This window comes from Rhipicephalus microplus, chromosome 10, assembly GCF_043290135.1.
Source record: "Rhipicephalus microplus isolate Deutch F79 chromosome 10, USDA_Rmic, whole genome shotgun sequence".
NCBI classification, from domain to species: domain Eukaryota; kingdom Metazoa; phylum Arthropoda; class Arachnida; order Ixodida; family Ixodidae; genus Rhipicephalus; species Rhipicephalus microplus.
In genome coordinates this window covers 5,827,383-5,849,714 of record NC_134709.1, presented here as the reverse complement: position 1 = coordinate 5,849,714, position 22,332 = coordinate 5,827,383, and the positions used below count along the sequence as shown (strand labels likewise).

At 41.8% G+C, this 22,332-nt stretch overlaps 1 protein-coding gene across 1 annotated transcript in view; it reads right to left on the bottom strand.

The window, feature by feature from the left end:
* Nucleotides 1-587: 587 nt before the first annotated feature.
* LOC119181382 (protein KRI1 homolog) overlaps nucleotides 588-22,332 on the bottom strand; it is a 50,964-nt gene continuing 29,219 nt past the window's right edge. The window contains exons 11-17 of the mRNA XM_037432611.2: nucleotides 18,023-18,101; nucleotides 17,066-17,196; nucleotides 10,888-10,981; nucleotides 9,367-9,497; nucleotides 9,214-9,278; nucleotides 6,655-6,753; nucleotides 588-1,268 (exon numbers count right to left, since the gene is read on the bottom strand). Coding sequence (XP_037288508.2) covers nucleotides 686-1,268; nucleotides 6,655-6,753; nucleotides 9,214-9,278; nucleotides 9,367-9,497; nucleotides 10,888-10,981; nucleotides 17,066-17,196; nucleotides 18,023-18,101 — 1,182 coding nt within the window. The 3' untranslated portion in view covers nucleotides 588-685. The remainder of the gene's footprint in view (nucleotides 1,269-6,654; nucleotides 6,754-9,213; nucleotides 9,279-9,366; nucleotides 9,498-10,887; nucleotides 10,982-17,065; nucleotides 17,197-18,022; nucleotides 18,102-22,332) is intronic.

The following is a 22,332-nucleotide window of genomic DNA, read 5'->3' as shown; positions in this document are numbered from 1 at the left end:
ACCTTGAACGTCCTCTATACACATCATGCAGGTCACAAACATCTTGGCTTCCCCTGTATCTTTGGTAACGCAAATGCGTTAAACATACCGGCACTATCACAAGCCATCCATATAATGAGTGACCTTCCTGATTATATCACCTCTGATAGTAACCCTTACACGTTTGGGCAAAAGCACAAGATATAGCTTACTGACATCGTGTAGAAAGATTTTTTTTATTGTTTAACTCTCAAGCGTTTTTATATTGCAAAGTATTGCACTTTCTTTTGATCAACCTGCAGTAATCTGCTTTTTTGTGTACACTGTTGCATTGCAATGACTTACTGCATTGTTGAACTTGTTACAATGTATTTTGCTGTAATTATTAACGTGCACTGTAACATTTCCTTATGAGTTTACTTCTGGTACCCCAGTAACCCCCTTACTCAATTCCTCTCGGCATTAATAGTATTTCTGAATAAAAGAAAAAAAACCCATGTGTACAAATGCAATATCTTCAGGACAAGCACGTGTAATGGATCCCATGAAGTGATCAACACTTATCAAGAGAATCACAAAGACAGAAAAAATAGAAACACAGACAACTGTAAGAAGTATTTACAGGGTCTATATTTACATTAAAACTGCAACATTCAGCATTGTCTATCAACATAAAGGCTGTATCCTGGCTCTCTCCCAAAAAGCTTCAAGAGCTGTCCTTTTTCTTGCCGTATATCAACTGTTTCTTGAGCTTCTTGGGGTTCAGACCATAGGCTTTAAGCCTGTTATCCGACACCTTGAGCGCTGGAACTGGGATGTTTTGTCTAGGTGGCAATAGCTGTTTCACACCCTTTGGCTTCTTTTTCCTCTTTTTGCTTGCAGACATTTCACGGTTAGCCAGCATTTGTGTGTTGCTGTTTTTGCTAGCTATGTCTCCATTTCTAGACGTTGCATGGACCTGACTGAGCACGGCAGATAGATTATGGTGATCAGATTTGACTTTCTTGGAAGGTTCAGAAACATCACCGTTAACAGGAATGAGCCTTGCAGGCGGTGCATTACTGTTGCCAGATAAAGGTTCAGCATGAGTGGAAGTCTTCCGCTTCCGTTTCTTTTTACTTGCCACGGTAACGTCTGAAGAAGAAGCAGGAGTAATTGATGCCGACGTGGTGTCTGAGTTGTCAACACGCTCTTCCGTAGCAGCCTCTCTATTAACAAGCCCAGATTTCTTCTTTCTTCGTCTCTTCTTTTTGCTCTGTTCCTCACACGGCGTTTCACTGGTCTCAGTACTGAAATAAAGAACAAACTATTAGTGAAGCACGATCACTGCAAAATATGCAGCCTTACACTGAAAAGGAGTCTACTAGTATACGAGGGTTGTCCTTAAATTAAGATTCCCAATTATTCTTCCCAATGAAAATGTGTTTATTGTCATTTAATGATACATTTCTGAAAATCCTAGATTTTCCCCCTATTTTCTGACATTATCACTATAATAATCAATGCATTTTTACATGGAGTTTACCATCTTCTTCATGCCTGAATTCCAGCCGCACAGGGAAAGTAGCTTAAAATCCTTTCTTTTAGCTGCTCTCCTAGTCTAGTGTCCCACCAAGGCGTTTCTTCCAATCTGGGAAGAGATGGTAGTTGCCTAGGTCTAAGTCTGGGCTGTAGGGCAAGAGTGTGACAGTAATCCCAAGCAAATTTGTTGATGGGATTGTTCTGACTGAAATGCACTACCTTGTCCTGGCTGAACATGCTCCCTTTGTGGGCATGCCCCTCCTCTTGTTTTCAATTGCGCTGAGAAGGTTCTTCAACATCTCTCAGCAGGGGTACACATTGTTTCTTGTACCAGCATGAATTTACACTACAATAACCCTTTCCTACACCAAGAAATGCTCGCCGTCACTTTTCTCGCAGACTGCATTTCTTTGAACTTCCTGAGTCGGTTACTCCTGATATTTTCACTTAGGGGACTGTTGTTTCACTACTGGTGCTGTGTAGTGAACTCGGGCCTCGTGCCCCAGTGACAGGAGATTCCAAGAATACCATGGTTTGGTAGGCATTAAAAAATTCACGAACCACTTCACAACACGCTGCTATTTGCAGTCATCTGCAAGCATTACTGAAATTCGTCTTGCATAAAACTGGCATAACCTAATGGTCTGTCAAAATTTTGTCAATGCAAGTTCTGCTGACATCAGGAATCACCATGCATAGCTTCCAAACTGTCACTGTTCAATCCTTCATCACTGTTTCTTACACATTTGCAATCGTTTTGCCTGAAACCGATGGTCATCCAGAACAATATTCGTCATGAACGTCTGCACGCCAACCTTTGTATTCTTAGCATCATATATGCATTTTAGGGGCGAAGCTCCTTAGTGTGTGGGTCAGTCCATCCTCTGTTGGTGTATGTAGCCACCGGTGGCACATACCCGAAAGAGCGGTCCTTAGAATGCCCGCTGGATGGCGGCACTCGTATATGATGAATACATGATGAAAAGATGTGAGATGGCTGTACTTGGAGTGTTCACTGGGTGGACGGACGGACGGACATACAGATAGACGGACTGGTGGACGCACAAGCAGAGAGGCAGACACACGGACAGACAGACAGAGAAACGGCTGCACGAACAGACGCATGGACGGACGCATAGAGGGACAGACGCACCGATGGTCACACGGGTGGACAAAAGCACGGATGGACTAATGAATGCTTCGCCCTACCAATCATCATTTAGTTTGCATATATGCTGATTGTTTTTTTGCACGTGTTGTACGGTTATGCACATTTCTATGTAGACTTCACATAGTAGGGAACAAATGCCCGCCAGCACAATGTTTGTTGCACACACACATAAAAAAAAAGAACGGTCCACAAAATGTAATTCACACCTGGCGGAAGAAGCTAGTGAGACTTTTCAATGTCCAATGGCTGCCAAGCAAAGACTGAGCATCACAGACGGGTTGCCAGGGAGGAAGGGAACCAAGCTAGATGCTACGCTGGTTTCATGTAACAGCATTTGTCACTACTGCAGTTCCCTGGGAACCATATTTTATGGACAACCCTCGCCATTGTGGGAAGCCGGAGGATTACTGAAGAAAAATTTTTAAAAACTACTAGAACATTAAAATTGAACTCTCAAAATGTAACTGTCACAATAAACAGACTTTATTTCTGGTAGTTTTTAAATGCTGGCTGTACTGTATTTACTCGAATGTAAGGAGAGCCTTTTCCCAAATTTCTGCAACCTAAATTTTTGCACCCACGACTGCCGCCAAAAAGCAACCAACACTGATTAAGCCTAGCCTACGGTTCGGCATGTTGTCGTGCGATGTTTGTACAAGACAACATGAAAATTAGACGTCAAAAAGATCGCAGTCAAGCACTGATCCAAAAGTAACATGCGTGATATGATGTCTACAGGTTCATAGCCAGGACATCAACGGCGACAAAAGACCGAGCTCGTGCAAGTTTGCATAGTGGCAGCAAAGGCGAAAGCTCGCGTCGGAAAGCTAAATAGCTATTAAATTTGCGGATGAGGTAGCAAACGTGATAACGACTACCCTTTTCCTGACAGGAAACTAAAAGTGCACTTGATGAGGATGCCATTGTACGTTCTATGCGGAGAGCACGCAGCCGGAGCATGCCGGCGCTGGTGTGAAGGTTGCTCAGACAAACAGGCATCCACCTTTCTTCACTCGGCAGGCCCTGCCAAACAATTTTTTCTTTTATTTTTCCTTGCCCAAGTAAAGTATGAGGACGAGTTCCTGTGATGACATCAGGTACGAAAACTTTCATATTAACAGAATTTCTTCGTCCTCCCGTGTTCTGCGCAATGTACTTCCATGAAGTCGTTCAAACTAGGCCGGCTAGCAGTTCTGCTTCAGTTGAATTTCTTGCGACAAAACTGGGGGTGTGCCTGTTATGCTAGTGCACCCATTATGTGAGTAAATACGGTATAAATAAAATTCACGCAGAACTGCAGGTGATAACTCCATCCCCAACTACATATGGCATTTTGTGTAGTGTGGGCGTAACACATGACATTGCACAGCGCTCGGTCCTGTCAAACGTATGAGCACGCACCATCACAAGCCTTTTGTCACTAATTAAAGGCAATCTTGGCTGACAAAACATTGGCTCCATGTTTCTTAGTCACAAAATTACGAATTTTCATCCTTTTTAGTGAGTTGCAAACTATATTTCTTGCTTGAGCCTGAGTGAGCTCTGCATTTTTCTGGCAACCTATGGTCCCTCTACTCTAATTCAGCATTACTTACTATCAGCTATATGCTAGCTCATGTTTATACTCATGTCAACTCGCACATACTTCAACACACTAGGGTACTTACACCAGCTCAGTGTTCACTAATCAGAGGCATGAGTTACAAAGAGAGTCAGAGAAGGAGAAGTGTTGTCAAGTCACTTCTTCCCTCGCCAAAATTTTTTTTCTCCGGACAGGTTTAAAAAACATGTCATGTACGCAGTCAATAAAAATCTCCTTATTGGATTGCAAGCACTGATAACTCATACATACGATTCGGAAGCACTACCAAGAGCACTAAATGTGTTAGTAAACAACAAATCAATGACTGCTCGCAAGTCCAGGCTCCCGGCATATGTGTATAGAGTGTGGAAGCTTCAAAAGAGTCATTGCGCCTGGACGATGATAATGATGACAGCAATGACATTGTGCAGCACATGCAGCAAGGAAGCGTGTCACAGTTCTTAGAATAACAGATAGCTGAGCAAGTTGCCAAGCATTCATTCCAAGAGAGACAGCACGTGCAAAGAAGTCAAGACACCACAGACACTACAAACCTCACACATGCCTGAGTTATTTGTGCTCACATGATTGTGATCATTCACCCAGCTTTCACATGCTAGATGGCGTTAGTTGCACAGAGCCTATTGTCGTTTTCGGAGCATTTTGAAATTGAGCAGACTGATCAATAATAAACAAACTGTAATAATAGTGTCTCATTTAATGACAAGCGACATGCCATGCTATGGCTAATAGCACATAATGTGCCAATAAAACGCCACTCTAATATTTTTGTCAGTGCCCCTTAAATGATGTGGCTTTTTTTAGGCTTCCGAAAGTACTAGTAAATCTTAGGACTTAAGTGAGCAGTGATTTGGTGGAATAATATCACGTAGAATTAGAATAGTATAGTATATCCCATATTATAATGAAAAATATGCATACTTGTCATCATCAAACTAACCTCCACAATATTTTTTTTAACTGAAGCAAGGCATATGTATTCAAATGTCATTCTTTTGGGCTCAAAGGAGGTGGAAGCAACTTCAAATAAAGTAGCAAGATTTCACTTTGGCAGAATGCAAGTGACAACCTGCAATTTACATTAAAGGGATTATCTACCACTCAAAAAAAGTTTTCTGGTTGTGCAAAAATGAGAAGATCATTCATCATGGCAACGAGCATGCTTTTGTTTCATAAAAGATAAATTATAATTTTAATTTGATGTTGAAAGTCGACAAACTGGCAGGATGAGAAATCCGCGCAGATAGACTCCTTTCGCTTGAAATTAATTATCTATAACTTGAAATTGTATTTAACGGACTTGAGACAGCTTTAGGTTGCGCCAGAGAGTAATTTTTGCTTTCTCTCTCAGGCGTTCAAAGAGGCCCCCAGTGGTGCTGCTGGCGATATGTTCGTTTACCCGCATTCCTGCCAGCAAATGGCAAAGAAACGCGAGCCCTGCATCCACCTCCGCTCATAAGAACTACAAAAAAAATGTCTGCCAGATTTAGACGGCTACTAATGTATTCATTTTATTATTCGCACACGGTTTTTATTATCGCACACGGTTTCAGTCTTCGACTTTCAGCGGTCGTACAATCGTCGTTGCCTCCACTGGCCAGTGTTGTGGGCATTCATCCCACCGATAGAAGGAGACTGAACACAGATTTAAAAATTCTGTTTGAGAATATCTACGCACTTTCCAAAGAAACTACTCCGACGTTCGACCCTTCTGAAAGCACGCTTTTTGTTGCAAAGAATGGTGGTCTGTAGACAGTCCCTTTAAGTTGAAAGACTTACTATACTGAGAGCCTACAAGCACACATAACGAGCTTTTAAACTAAATCAATGTGAAAGCAATACATTTATTTAGCCCTGAAGTGATGCTTCGCAGTAGTGCGGAATCTTCCTGGATAGGTATACTCATAGCACAGCACCGATTGATTGATTTGTGGGGTTTAACGTCCCAAAACCACCATATGATTATGAGAGACGCCGTAGTGGAGGGCTCCGGAAATTTTGACCACCTGGGGTTCTTTAACGTGCACCCAAATCTGAGCACACGGGCCTCGACATTTCCGCCTCCATCGGAAATGCAGCCGCCGCAGCCGGGATTTGAACCCGCGACCTGCGGGTCAGCAGCCGAGTACCTTAGCCACTAGACCACCGCGGCGGGGCTCATAGCACAGCACCCCTTTCATGCGATGAAAACACCTTTGCACAGGGTTGCATGCAAACTAATCTACACCTACTATTCAATACTGTTAAATTTTTAATACAGTAATTTAAATTCAAATCCAAGCAAAGTATATTAATATAATATTCGAGGTGTTAAATATTTACATGAGCCTACTTTTATTTTTTAACAGACAAGTTTTTTTTTAAACAATACAATACTCACGGTTCTGCATACAAACTGGGGAAGATCTTTCGCTTCAAGGCATCATTAGTGGCACGCCTCTGAAATGTGCGTAGGTCCTGCATCTCTTCATTTTCAGTCCTGAACACGAAAGACAAGAAAACAATTACATACATGCATATAGCTTGGATAACTTGCTTGAGAGAATTGGAACTTTTGTTCTTATCATTAGGCTGCTCGCTAATATAAGTTGCCAAATATTGCAACCAGAAATAAATGATACTGTCTGCAGAACAAAACTGGCTTACCAAGGCATCTCAGCAAGGTATGGAAATACAGTATGCAAATAGCAATGCAAATACGGTAAAGCAGTACAGCAGTATTCTTCCTTTCCTGCAGCTTGTGTTTAAGCCACTCCCAATACCAGTGACAGTGCATACTCCGAATGATGAGTTATTCATTAACAATGCATAGGCTGGTAGGCAATAATGAGGTGTGACAGCCTTGCAGTAACTTTTTGAATGCTTTTGAGGTTAGAAATTCATCACAACATAAACACATATAATTACAAACCGATTCTGAACTGAATGTTAGGGTGCCTTCACTGGCCAAAAAAGGTTAACGACCAGGACAGGATAAGTGGTAAGGTCATCGGTATTTGTATTCTGCATTTCCATAACTTGCTGGAAGACGCTAGAAAAAGAACTGAATGAGCTAAAGGAACCCTCTTTGAACTGTTCAATCTGTATTTCCATAACTTGCTAGAAGACTCTAGAAAAAGGACTGAATGAGCTAAAGGAACCCTTTTTGAACTGATCAATCTGTATTTCCATAACTTGCTAGAAGACTCTAGAAAAAGGACTGAATGAGCTAAAGGAAACCTTTTTGAATTGTTCAATATTCTTCTTGGCCATTTTTTATGCCCAGGTCATTTTTGTGCCCCACATTCTGCTAAAATATGCAGTCTACTGAACAGGACTTCAACATAATTAAAGAGAAAGAGAAATAGACAATGACCCATTAGTAACATGAAATTATAAGCTATTCCAAATGAATTTCTCAGAAAGAAAGATTTGTCCTGGTCTGGGGATCGAACCCATGATCGGGCCTGTAGCTAGAAATTCTCATTGGAGGGTACGGAGAGGGGGCACTCGTTGAAGACTTTGACTATTTTAAAATGACACCTATTTTCATTATGAAACTTATTTTCATCAAAACACACCATCAGAATTTCAGGAGGTGAGGAGGCGCAGAGCACTGACCCTGGCTACGAGACTGCCCCCGACCAACACCTTTGCGAGACAGTTGCTCTATCAATAGAGCTAATCAGGAAGCTAGCTGTTAGCCCCTCCATGGCCAATTCATTGACAATTCGAAGCACAGGGAGACATATATTGTAACAAATCCGTTCTGAAGTGAATTTCAATTCAACATGAATGTTTATTTCTCTTTGTTAACCCTTTCACCATTTGAGGGTTTCTACAGAAGTGATTTGAAATCATCAATAACATTTACAGGAGTACTGCCACCTTATTTTGGAGGTGAGTTATTCCAATACATATCTCCTACATGTGGAGACTGCACTCGGCAAGAGTGAAAGCTTAGGAAATGCTCATAAGATATTATATTTAGACATTAGTCCTTTTCCCGTGACACCACAAATAACATTTGCACTAGCTTAATGTCAAGCTACGGAGCTAATTCTGGTGACTTTTTTTTAGTCCGTCCAGTACAAACGCAGTTACAAAGATTTGTCGCATGCTGCAATCAAGTTCTTTTTTCTCTCGTCTCGACCAAAGCACTGCAAGCAAAGCAGGGAGGGATGGCACAGGGGAAGAAGATGCGTTCCGCACGCTTCGTAACCTTGAGCACCTTTTCTCTCTTTTTTGTTTCCTCGAACGCAGGACTCGATGCTATCACGCGCACACGCGTGGACAAGTGAAGGCCTTCCACGGCAGACCCAGTTATGTTCGAGCGCGCCATGCTAAAATCAGCCAATGGCTGATACCAGGCCTGGGACATGATTTTGAGCAGACTTCGAGATTTTACTGTGAATTCCAGGGCACCTGCTGCACTATAATTTTCTCACGCATGTTTACGGGAGCCTCAACTACCTCTCAGCAGTTTTCTGACTATGCTCAAAAGGTGTGTTGCAGGGCCCGTTAGGCATGTTCAAATGACTCTGTTTGGAAAATGGAATGGCTATAAAATTTCAAACCTAGGCTCCCATAATCTGCTACTATAGATAACACTAGCCAGAGCATATAGTGATGGCATCAATATGGGCAACCATTATATTCCACCTGAGCCACATGGCATAAATACTCCATGCTTGAACTGCCTTGCTTACATGCATTGTTTAGCTGCACAGTGCTTTTCGGCAGTGGAAGCAACAAAGGTGGTTAGACAAACAAGCTAGTGGTTTGGAAATATAAAAACATGCCACACTAACGATTTATTCTTCTTTATATACACCAATTTTCTTATGATGCAAAAAAAAATTAAGATACATTAGAGAAAAATGTTTAATTTATCCATAACCCTTCAGCAGGTACATCAATAAAAAAAAAGTAAATGATGTCAAAAATGCTTTGATCTCACCTGTACTGGCAGGTTTTTTTCACAGAACACCATCGATTGAGCTCCTTGTCTTTTGCTGCAAGAATCTGCAAAATAACACACCTTTGAGCTTTAGCATGTCCTATACCAGTACAAGGGAAGTCGGCGAGCAAGAAAAACAATGCACGTTTATACCTCTTCGGTAGTCAAGCCAAAGTCATTGGGGATGACAGAACGGTAGCGAAAACGGGTAGGCATTCCTCCAACGATGTCCTCAAAGTCCAACTTGTAGTACTCGTCAAAGTATTCCTCAAATGTCTTGCTTGCTACAAAAAAAAATGAAGTCCCTGGAGTGCCTTATTCAACTATTACACACAAATTTCAAATCAGACAAAAGCAACCCATAATCAAAAGACTAGAATACAAACATATTTCTTACTCACTCTCTCTCCATATATAAAATAAATAAATATATATATATTTCCCCCGTGAACTATGAGATCACTGGAAAGGGGAAAAAAAACAGCCATAGTTTCACGACATGAGAGCATTGTTCCACTATCAAATTTACATTTATACTGCATTTGTTACAAAGATCAATGCAGGATGGTTAAGAAAATTGAAACAGCATGAATAAAAAGCATGAAAAAATGCAAATAGGCAAGAAGGGAGCTGATACAGACAAGCTTTTCGCCCATTTGTGTCCTTCAGCGCTGTTGAAATTTTCAATGATGAATCGCCAATCCACCCAAATGTTCACATTGATAGGATGGTTAAATAGTTTGAAAGACAGCCCAACAATACACAATATTTTGCATACATCAACACTTTTCCACTTTTCCTCCTTCCTTTTCTTTTGAAAAACTATTTTAATTAGCCAAAATGAACAAGTAAGAGAAATCAACATATACCTAGAATTGTCATTTATGAAGTACATACAGGCAGACACTCATACAAAATAGTAGGCTTAAGAGAATAATCGAGCACTTTACATATTCAAACGAACATTACATAATTTAAACAACTTTAATTTCAAACTAAATAATTAGAAATTTTGAAGTATTTGAAATGAACAAATACATTATGAATGCAAGTCAGTGCAACTGACGGAAGGGGCTCCTGTCCGTTGCGCTGATTTGCACTCATAATCATGTTGCACCAACACGCCCAATCCTACAGCCTTCTAAGAAAAAATAGATATTCATTAGTCTGCATGTAACCCTCTGTAAAAGCGGTTCTGCTGCAATAATAAGGCGGTGTACTGTGGCAAGGTCGACAGCTGGGCTAGTTAGTATGGTTCCATATTATTTAAAGCAGCACAAATGACAGGACGAAAGTACTAACATAGGACACAGCACTGAGACTAAAGCGCAGAATGAGGCGCGCACCAAGCACTGGCAGTACAATTACGTGTTTTTGTCACGATATCATCACTCGATGTCTCCACGACGACAGCAGTAGTGACACTTTCCGCTTCTCCTGGCATTACAGTGCATGTGCTGTTGAAGAGAGTGAGACTGGCAGGCAACTGCCAGTTTCACTCTCTTCAACAGCACAGTCGAGCTTCGCTGGCAACTATCAGAAGACGCTGTAGTGCTGGTCAACACGCACTCCCATAGTCCGCAAAATTTTGACCTTCACTGTACACATCAATGTAACTGCTGCAGCAACTGTCACTAAGAAAAGCAGAAAGGGTAGTAGCGAGACTTTGCTTACATGGATCAAACAGTGGCTTTTTCCTGCTGACAACCTTGGCAAAATGGGACTTTTTCCGACGCTTGCCTTTTGTTTCACCTGTCCATTCAAAATCCTGTAACAGTAAGGAGATGAATAAATTAAAAATTACAGGTACGTAACGAAAAAAAAATCTACATATCAAGTGCTCAATCACTCTCACTAAAGAAAGAAAATTAGAAATTTAAGGGCTTGTTTTTCTCTGGTAGACACAATATTGATGAGAACTAACAGACAGTGATGGCAAGGAAGGTATAGAAGATCTTATTAGTAATAACTGTAATGTGAAAAAAGAAAAAATTCTCGTGTGAATTCAATAAAGATGTTTTTACTGGATTGCAAATGATATTTGAAGATAAACTGGTGGTTCGTGAAGCATCAATTATGCAAGATATCGGTGTTAAAGGGACACTAAAGAGAAACCATGACTTGGTTCAGATTCAAAAAGTGCCCTCTGAGAACTATAATGTCATATGTTTTACTATCATCAGTTCATTATTAGTGGAGCAAAATTCAAACGTTTAATAAAGTGAAGCAAAACGAAAAGGCAAGCGAGTTGGTACTGATTCATTACGGCGTAAATGTAGTGCAAAAGAGACAAAGACAAGAAAGTGAACGCCACAATGTTTAAAAATTAGGGGACCCTAAAGCTTCGCCTTTAAGGGGGCAGACTGGTCTTTGGGACCAAAAAGTGACAAAAAAAATTCATTTTTTAAAATTGACATATTTGGTTTCCGTAAGTATTTTTCTATCTCTCAGCAAATTTTCACACACCAGGAAGTGGTAATTTTTTGTAAAGTAATTCTAACTGTCCAAATTCTTGGTGTTGTTAACATGCAGAACCTGCAAAAAAAATGCGAAACCGACTTCGAGGCTTCTTTATAATTGGCCGGCACCTGTGTTAGAAGCTCTGCTACGAATTTATAAGCACCTTTATGAGGATTGCAAAACTTGTGCTCCCTGATTGTTGCTTTTTGAAAAAGCTGTGTGTTTTCAGTTTTTTCCATCTTTCTCAAAAAAGTACATTTACGACTGTTCAATTTTGAGGCCTCACTATCTCTGCAGCTTGGGTAGATACAACAATAATTTTTTTTGCAATGGAAACCTGTATGTGTGTAGAATGCAAGTGTGGAAGCAGAATTTAAAGCACAAGCCTTTTTAATTAATTACTCATCCAAATTGTAATATAATTCCAACTGCTTTTGCAAATGGATAGTTCATTTTGCTGTAAAAAGACCAAGAAAGGCCTAAAAACAAAAAACTCTTGCATACTTTCACTCTATACTCATTAGTCTATGTTGGCATATCTCAAATATCGCTTTTAATTAAGCCGTTTCTTTTTCTATGGTGGCCTTAAACTATAGGCGGTGAACTTAAGTTATCCCAGGAACAAGATGAGTTACAGGAAAACTAATTAGATATTTGAAATCAGCAAAAAAAAAACGCATAATCCTGCGCAGTTAGATCAAGATCACTAAAGAAATAAACAAAAATGTCTAAGACTAGTTTGCCCCCAAGAGTTGAACGTGATAGTGACATCCTGTTCCTAGTGCGTACTTCAAACACTGAGTGCATGAAAACTTTTCGAATTTGCTATGCACCCACTACGTGGCCTTAACTCTTTTGTTACCACGCCTATCCGAATCGATCACCGGTGATCGACGCTTTTGGATCGTTGATTTTGGCAAGTTAAATTTGTTTCTCGCGCACCCAGCACTTTCAAGCATTTAGTCCAGCCACTCAACTTCCAGAATCAATTTGAATTTGCTAGTTTCAACAACATAGTGATTTTTGACCGACCTTTGCACGAACCAATGTGCGTGTATTGTTGAAAAAGTGCACTAGGCTGGCGAACTTGACAGAAGTGCGTCCCCCTCATGGTTATGCTACAGTAACAACAAAGTTCTGCATTGAAAAGAACTTTTGCAAGCCTAATATCGAATTAAAATGTCAACTTCGCAGCTCGACTATGTTGAGCAGTAATGATAGCCAGAAATTTATGCATATATTCAATAGAAAGCTGTCCCTAGGAGTCGGGAAAGATTTGTTCTACAATGCAAACTGCGACCAGTGAATGCCAAGAAGCAGGCCATCATGGACAACTGCATTCACGACCTGCTGGCACAGAACCTCATCCGCCCTAGCCAAAGTCGGCATGCCAGTGCTCAGTCCAAAATATTTGCGAAGGTCTGCCACGAGTTTAAAGTGTTGAGGGGGCCTTCTATGACAGTTTCCAGCAGCTTTGGTTTTGCTTTCATCGTTATATCAAACACAGGGTCGCATCTAGTGTCACTAGTCGCTCCTATGATGTTGTCGTCACGCGCACATGGGTGCACATCAACGCTGAAAAACATATGCACTGCTCGAAACTGTCTATCAACCCCACCTTAAATGAGTGACTACGAGCTTAGTGTTTGAGAATGACAGCACCTCAGCTTCAAGTTTTATGGCGACGATGTTTTGCGTCAGCCTGATACATCCCCAGCCGTTCAAGGGTTTGTTTTGTTTACATCCTCAAGCCGTTTCTCCGCCCCAAGTGCGTATAGCTTCTGACCTTTGCGCACAATCCTATAGCTACTCTGGTTACGTGCACGGTCTACACTTCACTGGGGCGCAGTGGCTAACGGTGGCTGCAGAGATTCTCCTAACAAGAAGAAGGCCCCCGGAGCACATCTTGGCCTTGACTACGGAACAGTGCAAAACGTTTTGGAACTGCCCACGATATTGTCCTTTTTTTGAAACGATATGCGCAAAAATGCAAAAAAGATATGCTTGGTTGCATATATTGGAACGCCAACCTATGCAGTGTAAGGTGGCTCATGGAGAGAGGTGACGATAGATGAAGTAGCGAAGTTCATAGGACATCTCATTTATAGAGAGATTACTCGCATCACGGATATCCATCTACCTCTATTGGAACACCAGGAGACTATTATCATAGCACAACAAATATCTGCTGAGAAAAAGTGCACAATGAATACACTTGTGTCGCACAAAAAATCATGCAATGCTTCAACGCTTGGCTCGAGCAACGAAGCAGCACCTATGTTCTGATTTTATTTGTCTATGTGAAGAGAAACATTTTTGTACAACATTCATTATTTTTTATACTATTCCTGGGTCATTTATCTATGAAATGTATATTCTGAATTTTCCTTATTTTTGAATATTTTTGCATATATAGTGTTTTTTATTGCCCTGTTTACCAGCTTGTGACCAACAATTCTACACTTTCACTTTTTTATTCATCCTCAAATATTTTTGTTGCTCTACAACATTATTTTTTTGGAAAGAGAATTTCGTTGTGCAAAGTTTAGAATGCTGCAATGCGTGCTGGAGTACTTTTCCAACTGGCAAAAACGATCTTCCCGAGAAATATGAAAGAGTGCCGCCATATCCACAAAAAGAATGATGATGAGTGGGCGTAGCTCCGGAGGTAAACCTGGTAAACCATGAATCCTCCGTACATTTTGCCCACTTGATTTTATTACAGAGCTCCCCCTAGCGTACGTCGTCGCACTAAATCGAACGATTGCCTTCTACCAATGACATGCGCCACATCATTCCTATTTTATAACGTTTCGCATTTTTCATCAACTACAAGTACTGCCGTCTAGTTTATCACATCTTGCATCTTTTCATCATCAGCTACAGGTACCGCCATTTAGTGAATACTGCAAGAACTAAACGAGAGGTGGCTACATACAGGGGACGCACAGCCCAAGCCTTAAGGAGCTTCACCCCTGAAACAACCATTTTCACGCGGTAACGAAAGAGTAAAGAGAAGAGGTGCAGTAGCACGTGTGCCTTTTGTAGTGGTGTACAAGCTTTCAACCATGAAGCCATTCTGATAATCACATATTTTGACACCCGTTGGCAATAGACGCTTGTACCACGCATTATTACTGCAATTTTTCATGTTGCATTGTGAAGCATGCACACAGGACGCGTGTGCTTGTGAAGCATGAAAGCTACTTTCACTGCATTTCCAAGCAGAAGAAGTTCTTTTCCACTGTTTTCACAAGCAGAGGAGTGGCCGTGTGGTAGAACATCCGCTTGCCACGAAAACGACCCGGATTCGATGCCCACTTCGACCCAAACAACCCTAGTTCCCCCCCACCCTCTGCTCCAGGATTTTTTATAGTTTATTTATTTCATTTGCATCGTTCTCGAATTTTTAGTCATGCATGTGATGACGATTTTTCGCTCACAACCAACGACGCCGGTGCTAGAATTTCCGTGAAACAAGCTCTTTAATGCTATCGCGTTAATAAGCCCTACACAAACGAAAACATCTTTGGCTTTACAGTTGAACCCTTTTGGCTTCATTTATTTCTGGTAACAGTGTTCACATATCATATTTCCGTGTTTGGCTATTTTTGGGCAAGTATACTAAGCATATTGGAAGAAAAAAGCGCGAAAAGTGAGAAACAAGACAAAGAAGGAGACATATACAGTGTGCTGTATCCTTCAAATGTGTCGTACCAACGCGCGCAAGCAACCACTCTATACCAAGCAGTTTCTCGCTGACACTATTTGGCAGCTGTGTATGCTTGGCTATAGTATCTGGTTATCACCACACTGGTGCATACTGCATTTAAGGGGAGATGCAATTCGAAAGAGAAAGTTGCGTTAATCTGTAGCACAGGGTAAAGAAAGTTTTGTTGCATATATAAGCTTTTATGCTGATTTCAAATATGTGATTTGTTTTAGGGAAAGCTGCACAGTTTTAGTTTGATGCCATGACAATGTTAAATAGATAATTGGCTTTGGACAAACTTTTCATGTGACTAAACTTTTATGGTTTTCAGCCATTATTCGCTCATATTGCTCTATATTAACTGTAGAACGAAAATAACTATCAAATTCCATATAGGACATTTTAATGGACAAGAAAAATTGTTAGATGAGAATGCTTAGAATCCTCAGCCCAACTGATTGCTCACTTTATGCTAACTCTAATTGTACAGGAGATATCAAGTTTTAAAAGAGATACTAGCACCTTTCCTGTGTTAAGGAATATGTGCGTAAAATTTCATCCCGATTGGGCTATCAGAAACACTAAAAAGATGATGTCTGAACAGAAGCTACCCAAAAATTGATATTGAGAAAAACCCATCAGAAGTATAAGTGAAAGTTCATCTATAAGGAAAAGATATGTTTTTTAAATGATTTCTTCCATCATTAGAGCTTGGTAATCATTGTTATTTGGTTATATGACTTTAATGAGAAGGCAGACAGCTAGGTGACAATTTTCAGGGGACAATGAACTCCTTTTAGTTTTTACAGTGCCTCCTCTGTTTTTATCAATGCCAGCCAGATGTGTCCCATCGAGCCGTTCACCACCCTTTCCTGCTCTCGCCTATCACACAGCCTTCGTCAGTGCTTTGCAGTCATGGGGAAGAGAGCCCATTATGTAGTGCCTTACGATGAAAATCATATGAGGTAATTTTTTGTTCAGTTGCATACAGATCCGTGAGGCGGCGTCTTGCATTCCTCGTGTTCATAATATTGGCTATCACGCTGGCTCTGTAAAAGATACGGTGTTTTGAGATAGCGTATTGCCTTTCGTGGCACTATGGGGGCAACCATAGGGGAAGCGTTGCTGCAATGCTACTGCATGCGCCGACTTAGAGAGCGCGGCGATGCAGTGGCAGCATTGCTTCGAGCCACAAAAAGGGAGCCCGAAGAAACAAATCTGACAGACGTATGATATTGGAGTTGGAAACACGTCTGTTGCATCTCCAGGGGAAATCGCTCAGAAGCATGTGTGATGCAAGCAGCGCGACCCCTCATATAGTGACCATTCCCTGAATTAAGGCAGACGAACGGCTCTTGTTAAGAAGCACACGTTTCCACTAGCATTGAAAAAAATAAAGGAGGCATTGGTTTTTGTAGCCACCTTGAACTCTTTAAAAGCGATTTTAACCTACTTCGACTATATTTGTCAAACTATATTTGTCAAAGCAAGAAAAAATGAAAAAATTGTAATTTAGGGTAAAAGTTGTGTTTTTTGACTCGCATCTCCCCTAATGTGAGCACATGATATACATTGCATTCCCTTCTTTTCTCGCCAGATACCTCGACAGTAGGCAGTATGCCATCATGAATTAGCTACATCCACAAGCCGCAATTCTAGAAAATCAAAAGAACGACTCACATCTTGGTTTTCACCAGCGTCACCATTATAGCCAGCATAGGTGTCGTCATTTTGTGACCAATCTTGCTCAACCTCGCCTCTTTCCTCGTTGGCTTCTTCATCTTCTCCTTGCCACTGGTCCCAGTCTTCCACTAAAGCGTGCCGCAAACCAACAAGTTGCGAGGTAGTTACCATCTACAACTGTTACAACATACTCAAACACAACAGAGTATTAGATATAACAAACAGTATAACAACCTACATGTGGGCTATGTACATCATTAATGCACAGAATTCGTTTTTATAGACTGAACCACGGCAGACTCGCCTTAAAAAATAAGCAGCAATTTTCTTCTTCTTTCTTTTAAATTAGGCATATAAAACACTTAGTTCCCATGTTTGTGCGGGCTGAAAACACATTATCACACTGGTGTTCACGCTGGGTACTGCCTTTGAAAGTTGAAAAACCATGAGAGACTCAATTTTCAAAAAACTACATACACAATTGCGCTGTATGCGTAAAAACTACCACGCCTCCTCTCCTGTAACTGCGATCACGATTAATCATAAAAGTAATAAAATTGAGTACATAATGAGCAGTGGCGGCAGCTGCTGAAGCAGCCAAGACAAGTGCAGGAACAAACTTTGAACAAGCAGCGTTCCAATGCTGCTTAACCGATCTGTGCCAACGTGGCCTCGCTTTGTTGGTGAATTCCTGCGCCTTTTTTATTCTCCGACCACCCGTGGCGGTAGCTTGTGTGGCGAAGATGGGAGGGGGTCGCAAAATCTCATTCGGCTGATGCGTAACCATAATCAAAACATTGAAGGATGCCAATTATGACCTCCCACACGGGGGCCTTACACACAATCATGCTGTAGTACGTAACTGCTTTATTAAGCGCTTAATGCACATGCAGGAAAATCAAAGCAAAATATAGTGAACATAATTTTGATCTCCAGTACATCTGCCTCACTCACATTCTAGTTCCTCATCCAAGGGGTCTTCTGGCTTTGACTCCTCAGCCTCCTGTTCGTAGTATTCATTGTTAAATATGGCCTGAAACAGAATAAAGAAAAAAACACCTACTCAAACAACCATCTCTTTCCTCATGACTAAACCCTTTCCCCCCAAAAAATCCATGAAAATCACCTCAGGATGGCTATTAGCCACACTGTTAGCTGTGCCTATGAACATATCCTTTAAGTTTTTAAATTTACAGCTAACAGACAGGAAACAAAAGTGTCGGGGTGTGCCAAAGAAAAACAGGCGCATGACATAATAGAATAGTCTGTGCTCCTGAGGCTTGGTGCAGACAAGTGTGTTAGCGAACGATCTGTTTATCTACACAAAAAAGTAGAGCTGTTGGAGCAGTAAAATTTTGGGTGCAAAGTGAATTCAAATATTGATGTGTGAGTGTGAATGGAATGATATATTCTTTAAACATTTCTCAAGTACTTTTCAAATACTTCAAAGCGAAATTGCAGAAAAACAAAGTTGGAGAGAATTCCTAAGCTAATTCTTGAGGGATAGAAACATGAAAGTGCACGCAAACCTCGATATAACAAATTTGGACATAACGAATTATCGGTTATGTTGAAGTAAGTAACCATTACCTTTACCATAAATACATTGTTACACATAGCCGTTAATTAACTATTTATTTATTTATGAATACTACAATCCCTAGTCGGGACTTTAGTAGGGTGGTAAGACGAACAATGGGTGATCTGGTACAACGAAATGTGCAGAACAAGTGATAGTGCGGAACAAGCCCACGTATCGCTTCGTTTCTTTTTTTTTTTCCCCTAGATTATAGTGTACGAAATTCGGCCCTGTTTTGTTTGTAGGTTCCAACAATTTTCGGCCGAAATTCAGTTTTGGTTTCAGCATAGTGCAGTGCTACCATCATCATCACAGGTTAGCGCTCTTCTGCGCTAGGTGCTAGGCAGTGTTAGCAGCGGTAGCAGGCATTAATCTTGCAGAACCACGCATGCAACAGTGGTCAGTGACCTTTGCTTAAATTTGGCGCCCATAAGGACGGCCACGATTTTTCTCTTGTTATCTTACACCATGTCAACAGGCAGTACTGGTTGCTTTTAAAAGGAAAGTTATCGCTGCAGCTGAAACCATTGGCAACTGTTGCGCAGAGCGGCAGTTCGGCATCAACGAACGGAGCGGCAGTTCGGAGTCAACGAGTGGAGTATTCACAGCTGGCAGAAGAAGAAAGATGCCTTCTTTGCTTGCCGCGGCCCGCAAAAAAGTTTCCGCGGACCAAAAAACGGAGGGTTTCCCGGCGTGGAAAGAGAACTTGCAGATTTTATATGGGAGCAGTGAGCTGCACATCTCGCTGTTAACATCGAGCTGCCACAAGCGAAGGCAAGGGAGATCGCCCGAGCCAAAGGCATTCAGCCGGAGGATTTCAAAGCGAGCAAGCATTGAGTGTCTGTCTTCATGCACCGCGCTGGGTTCTGCCTATGCCGACGTACGTCGATCTCGCAGAAGCTACCAAAGAGCTACAAAGAGGGCCTTGTGAAGTTTCAAAAGTATGCAATTGCATAGTGAAAGGCTGTCCGCTATCAGCTGGGCCACGTCAGCAACAGGGGCCAAACGCCGATCTACCTGGATATGCCCTCGGCGCAGACGGTGCATCAGAAAGGCTCCAGGCAAGTTATCGTGCGATCGACTGGGAACGAAAATAAACGCGGGTGACTGTAATGTTGTCCTGCACTGCAAGCAGTCACAAGCTACCACTTTATGTGGTGTTCAAACAAAAGACGTTGCTGAAGGGAGGAGAAGTTCCCAAAAAATGTCGGCGTCGGTTGCCAGGACATGGGGTGGATGGACGAATCGCTAGTGATTGACTGGATAAAGTCCATGTTGTGTTGACAGCCCGGAGCACTGCTGGGGCTCCCTTTGATGCTTGTGCGCGATGCGTTTCGGTGTCACCTGACCGACTCCGTAAAGCGACTGCTGCGCGACTCCCGCACCGAGCTCGTCGTCATCCTCACAGCTGCAGCCGCTTGATGTGTGCCTTAATAAGCCATTTAAGGGGGGACATGGGTCTTAGGGCTCTCTCATTTATTTTTGAACCAAATGTGACAAAAGTTGGCATGCTTACTTAGTTTGTTCACGTAATTCTAAAAATGCAGTTATTCTTTCTGTAGCTTCATTAGTTAATTAAATAATCAAGATAATAATTTCTATTGTTCTTACCAAAATAGAAAAATAACCACCGGTCAAAAATTTATAAATGACATAGGGATTGACAGTAGAAAGCATAAGACATACAACATAGGAAGCACTTTTTTGATTGAGTGATTATTTCTTAGTTTACAGTGCACTAAACTTCACAGCTCTGAATGTGGCCATTGTGTGGTCACACAAAAGACTAGTTTAAAAACTTGCTCTAAGAGAAATAGAAATCTGCTTCTATGCTGTGTGCTCCAAACATATAGCTTCAGGCTGCAAAAAGATATTCTGTTATCTGTAATAGTTTCTGATATATTGCAGTAATTTTCATGCAGGGTGTACAAAATTGCCAGTTTGAGAAAATGAAGAAAAAGAATTTTAACGTTTTTAACTGTAAAAATGTATGTACTTAAAATTACATAGCCATCGACATATATATAAATGCTAGAAAGCCTAAGGAGTGCAACGCTGCAAGCTGATCAAAAATTGAAGGAGTACTTCTCGAATTACAGCTCAGTAAAGTTCATTGCATGTAACCAAATACAAAAATTTTTATATTAAAATAAAAGAATGAAGCTGCCCATTAAAAATAAGCTTCGAGCATTATTCTTTTGTGCACAGCTAGCTGCATTGTGCAAAAACAATTACAGCTCTAGCTGTCCTAGGTCCGCTTTTACCGAACAAGTGAAAAAAAGTGGTCAAAATCTGTGCTTCGAGAACAATGATGTTAAAACTTTATTTCGCCGTTCCGAGGGAAAAATATCATGGCACACATGCTTTTAGTCGGTTATTATAGACCGGGAATGTAATAGGACTGATTGATAGCATGAGCGTGTCGTTTCTTTTAGTCCTGTAGCAAGTTGTCGCCGTGTGCTCGTCTGCGGCAAGGCCGCTCATCAGTTCGGTGAATGCACTGATGGCGATGTGCGACAAATGTGCGTGCGTCATCCGTAATCCGTCGACTAACACGGCGATGTTTTCCGGCTTGTCCAGAATGAGTTACCGTAAATGTCGTGAACCAAAGTTGCTCCCTCGCTCATCAATTTTGAGGCTACACGAGTGCTGAGGTGTTAGTTTCCCTTTCATGTAAGACTGCCGCATTTTCGAGTGGAGATCACGACAACGTTGCGAACACGTTGTTAAAAGAAGTCTACCTGTTGCCAGCAGCCTCCATTGCGGGGGTGGCGGGCATAATCAGCGCGAACGGATTGACTTTCTGTTGTTCGTCGACGTGCGGCGTACTCCACTATAACGGCCCGTCGCGCAGTTCAAGGTCCTTTTTTCAGGCGGGGGGAACCGCGGCATCGGCGCGTTTAGCGATAAGACTGCGCTTCCGTTCCGCAACTACAAAGATTGATATCTCTTGTAGCTTCACTTCTGCTTTTTTACTTGCCGTCCTGTAACTGTTGAGGCTGCAAAACACAGCCGTTCTCAGTAACGTTGTCGGTAACCAACGGGCTCATACGTGAGTTAGGCCTACACCGGTACTCGGGCGATCGCCGTTGACCGCGTCGAGTTCGTTATCCTCATTGTCCTGAGCCATAGCGGGGCTCTTTCTGAAGTTCACAGTGAACGAACGACCGCCACACCCGCTTCACAAATTACTATAGCACGGATCTCCTTTACTGCCGCAGGAAGTCAGTAGCACCATGACAAAATGGTGCATGTCCCTGCGCGTCACGATGGTGAAGCAGACGCCGGAAGCGCCCCTTGGCCAATCGGATGCTTAGGTTTTGTCACGTGCCCCAAGCAACCAATTCAATCGCGCGCTAGTGCTTCTCGATGACGCGTTTTTGTTAAGGACAATGTGAAGCACCTGTACGCGGAGTGGATGAGGTCCCGAGAATCAGAAGTGACCCCTGCCAGACGGCTGAAATGGGCCTCGCCAATGATGCTGTGCTCGTAAATAGTCGAGGCTTGGGCCTGCATTCCCGAGGCACTCGTTTTCTGTGCGTTCAAAAAGTGCTCCATCTCGAATGTGCTTGATGGCACTGAGGATGATGTGCTGTGGGAGAACCTTTCCGACAAGGGAGCTTCGAAAAAGAGTGCATCTGACGAGAACAACGGATGAAGGGCATCAACAATTGCATTTTTCTGT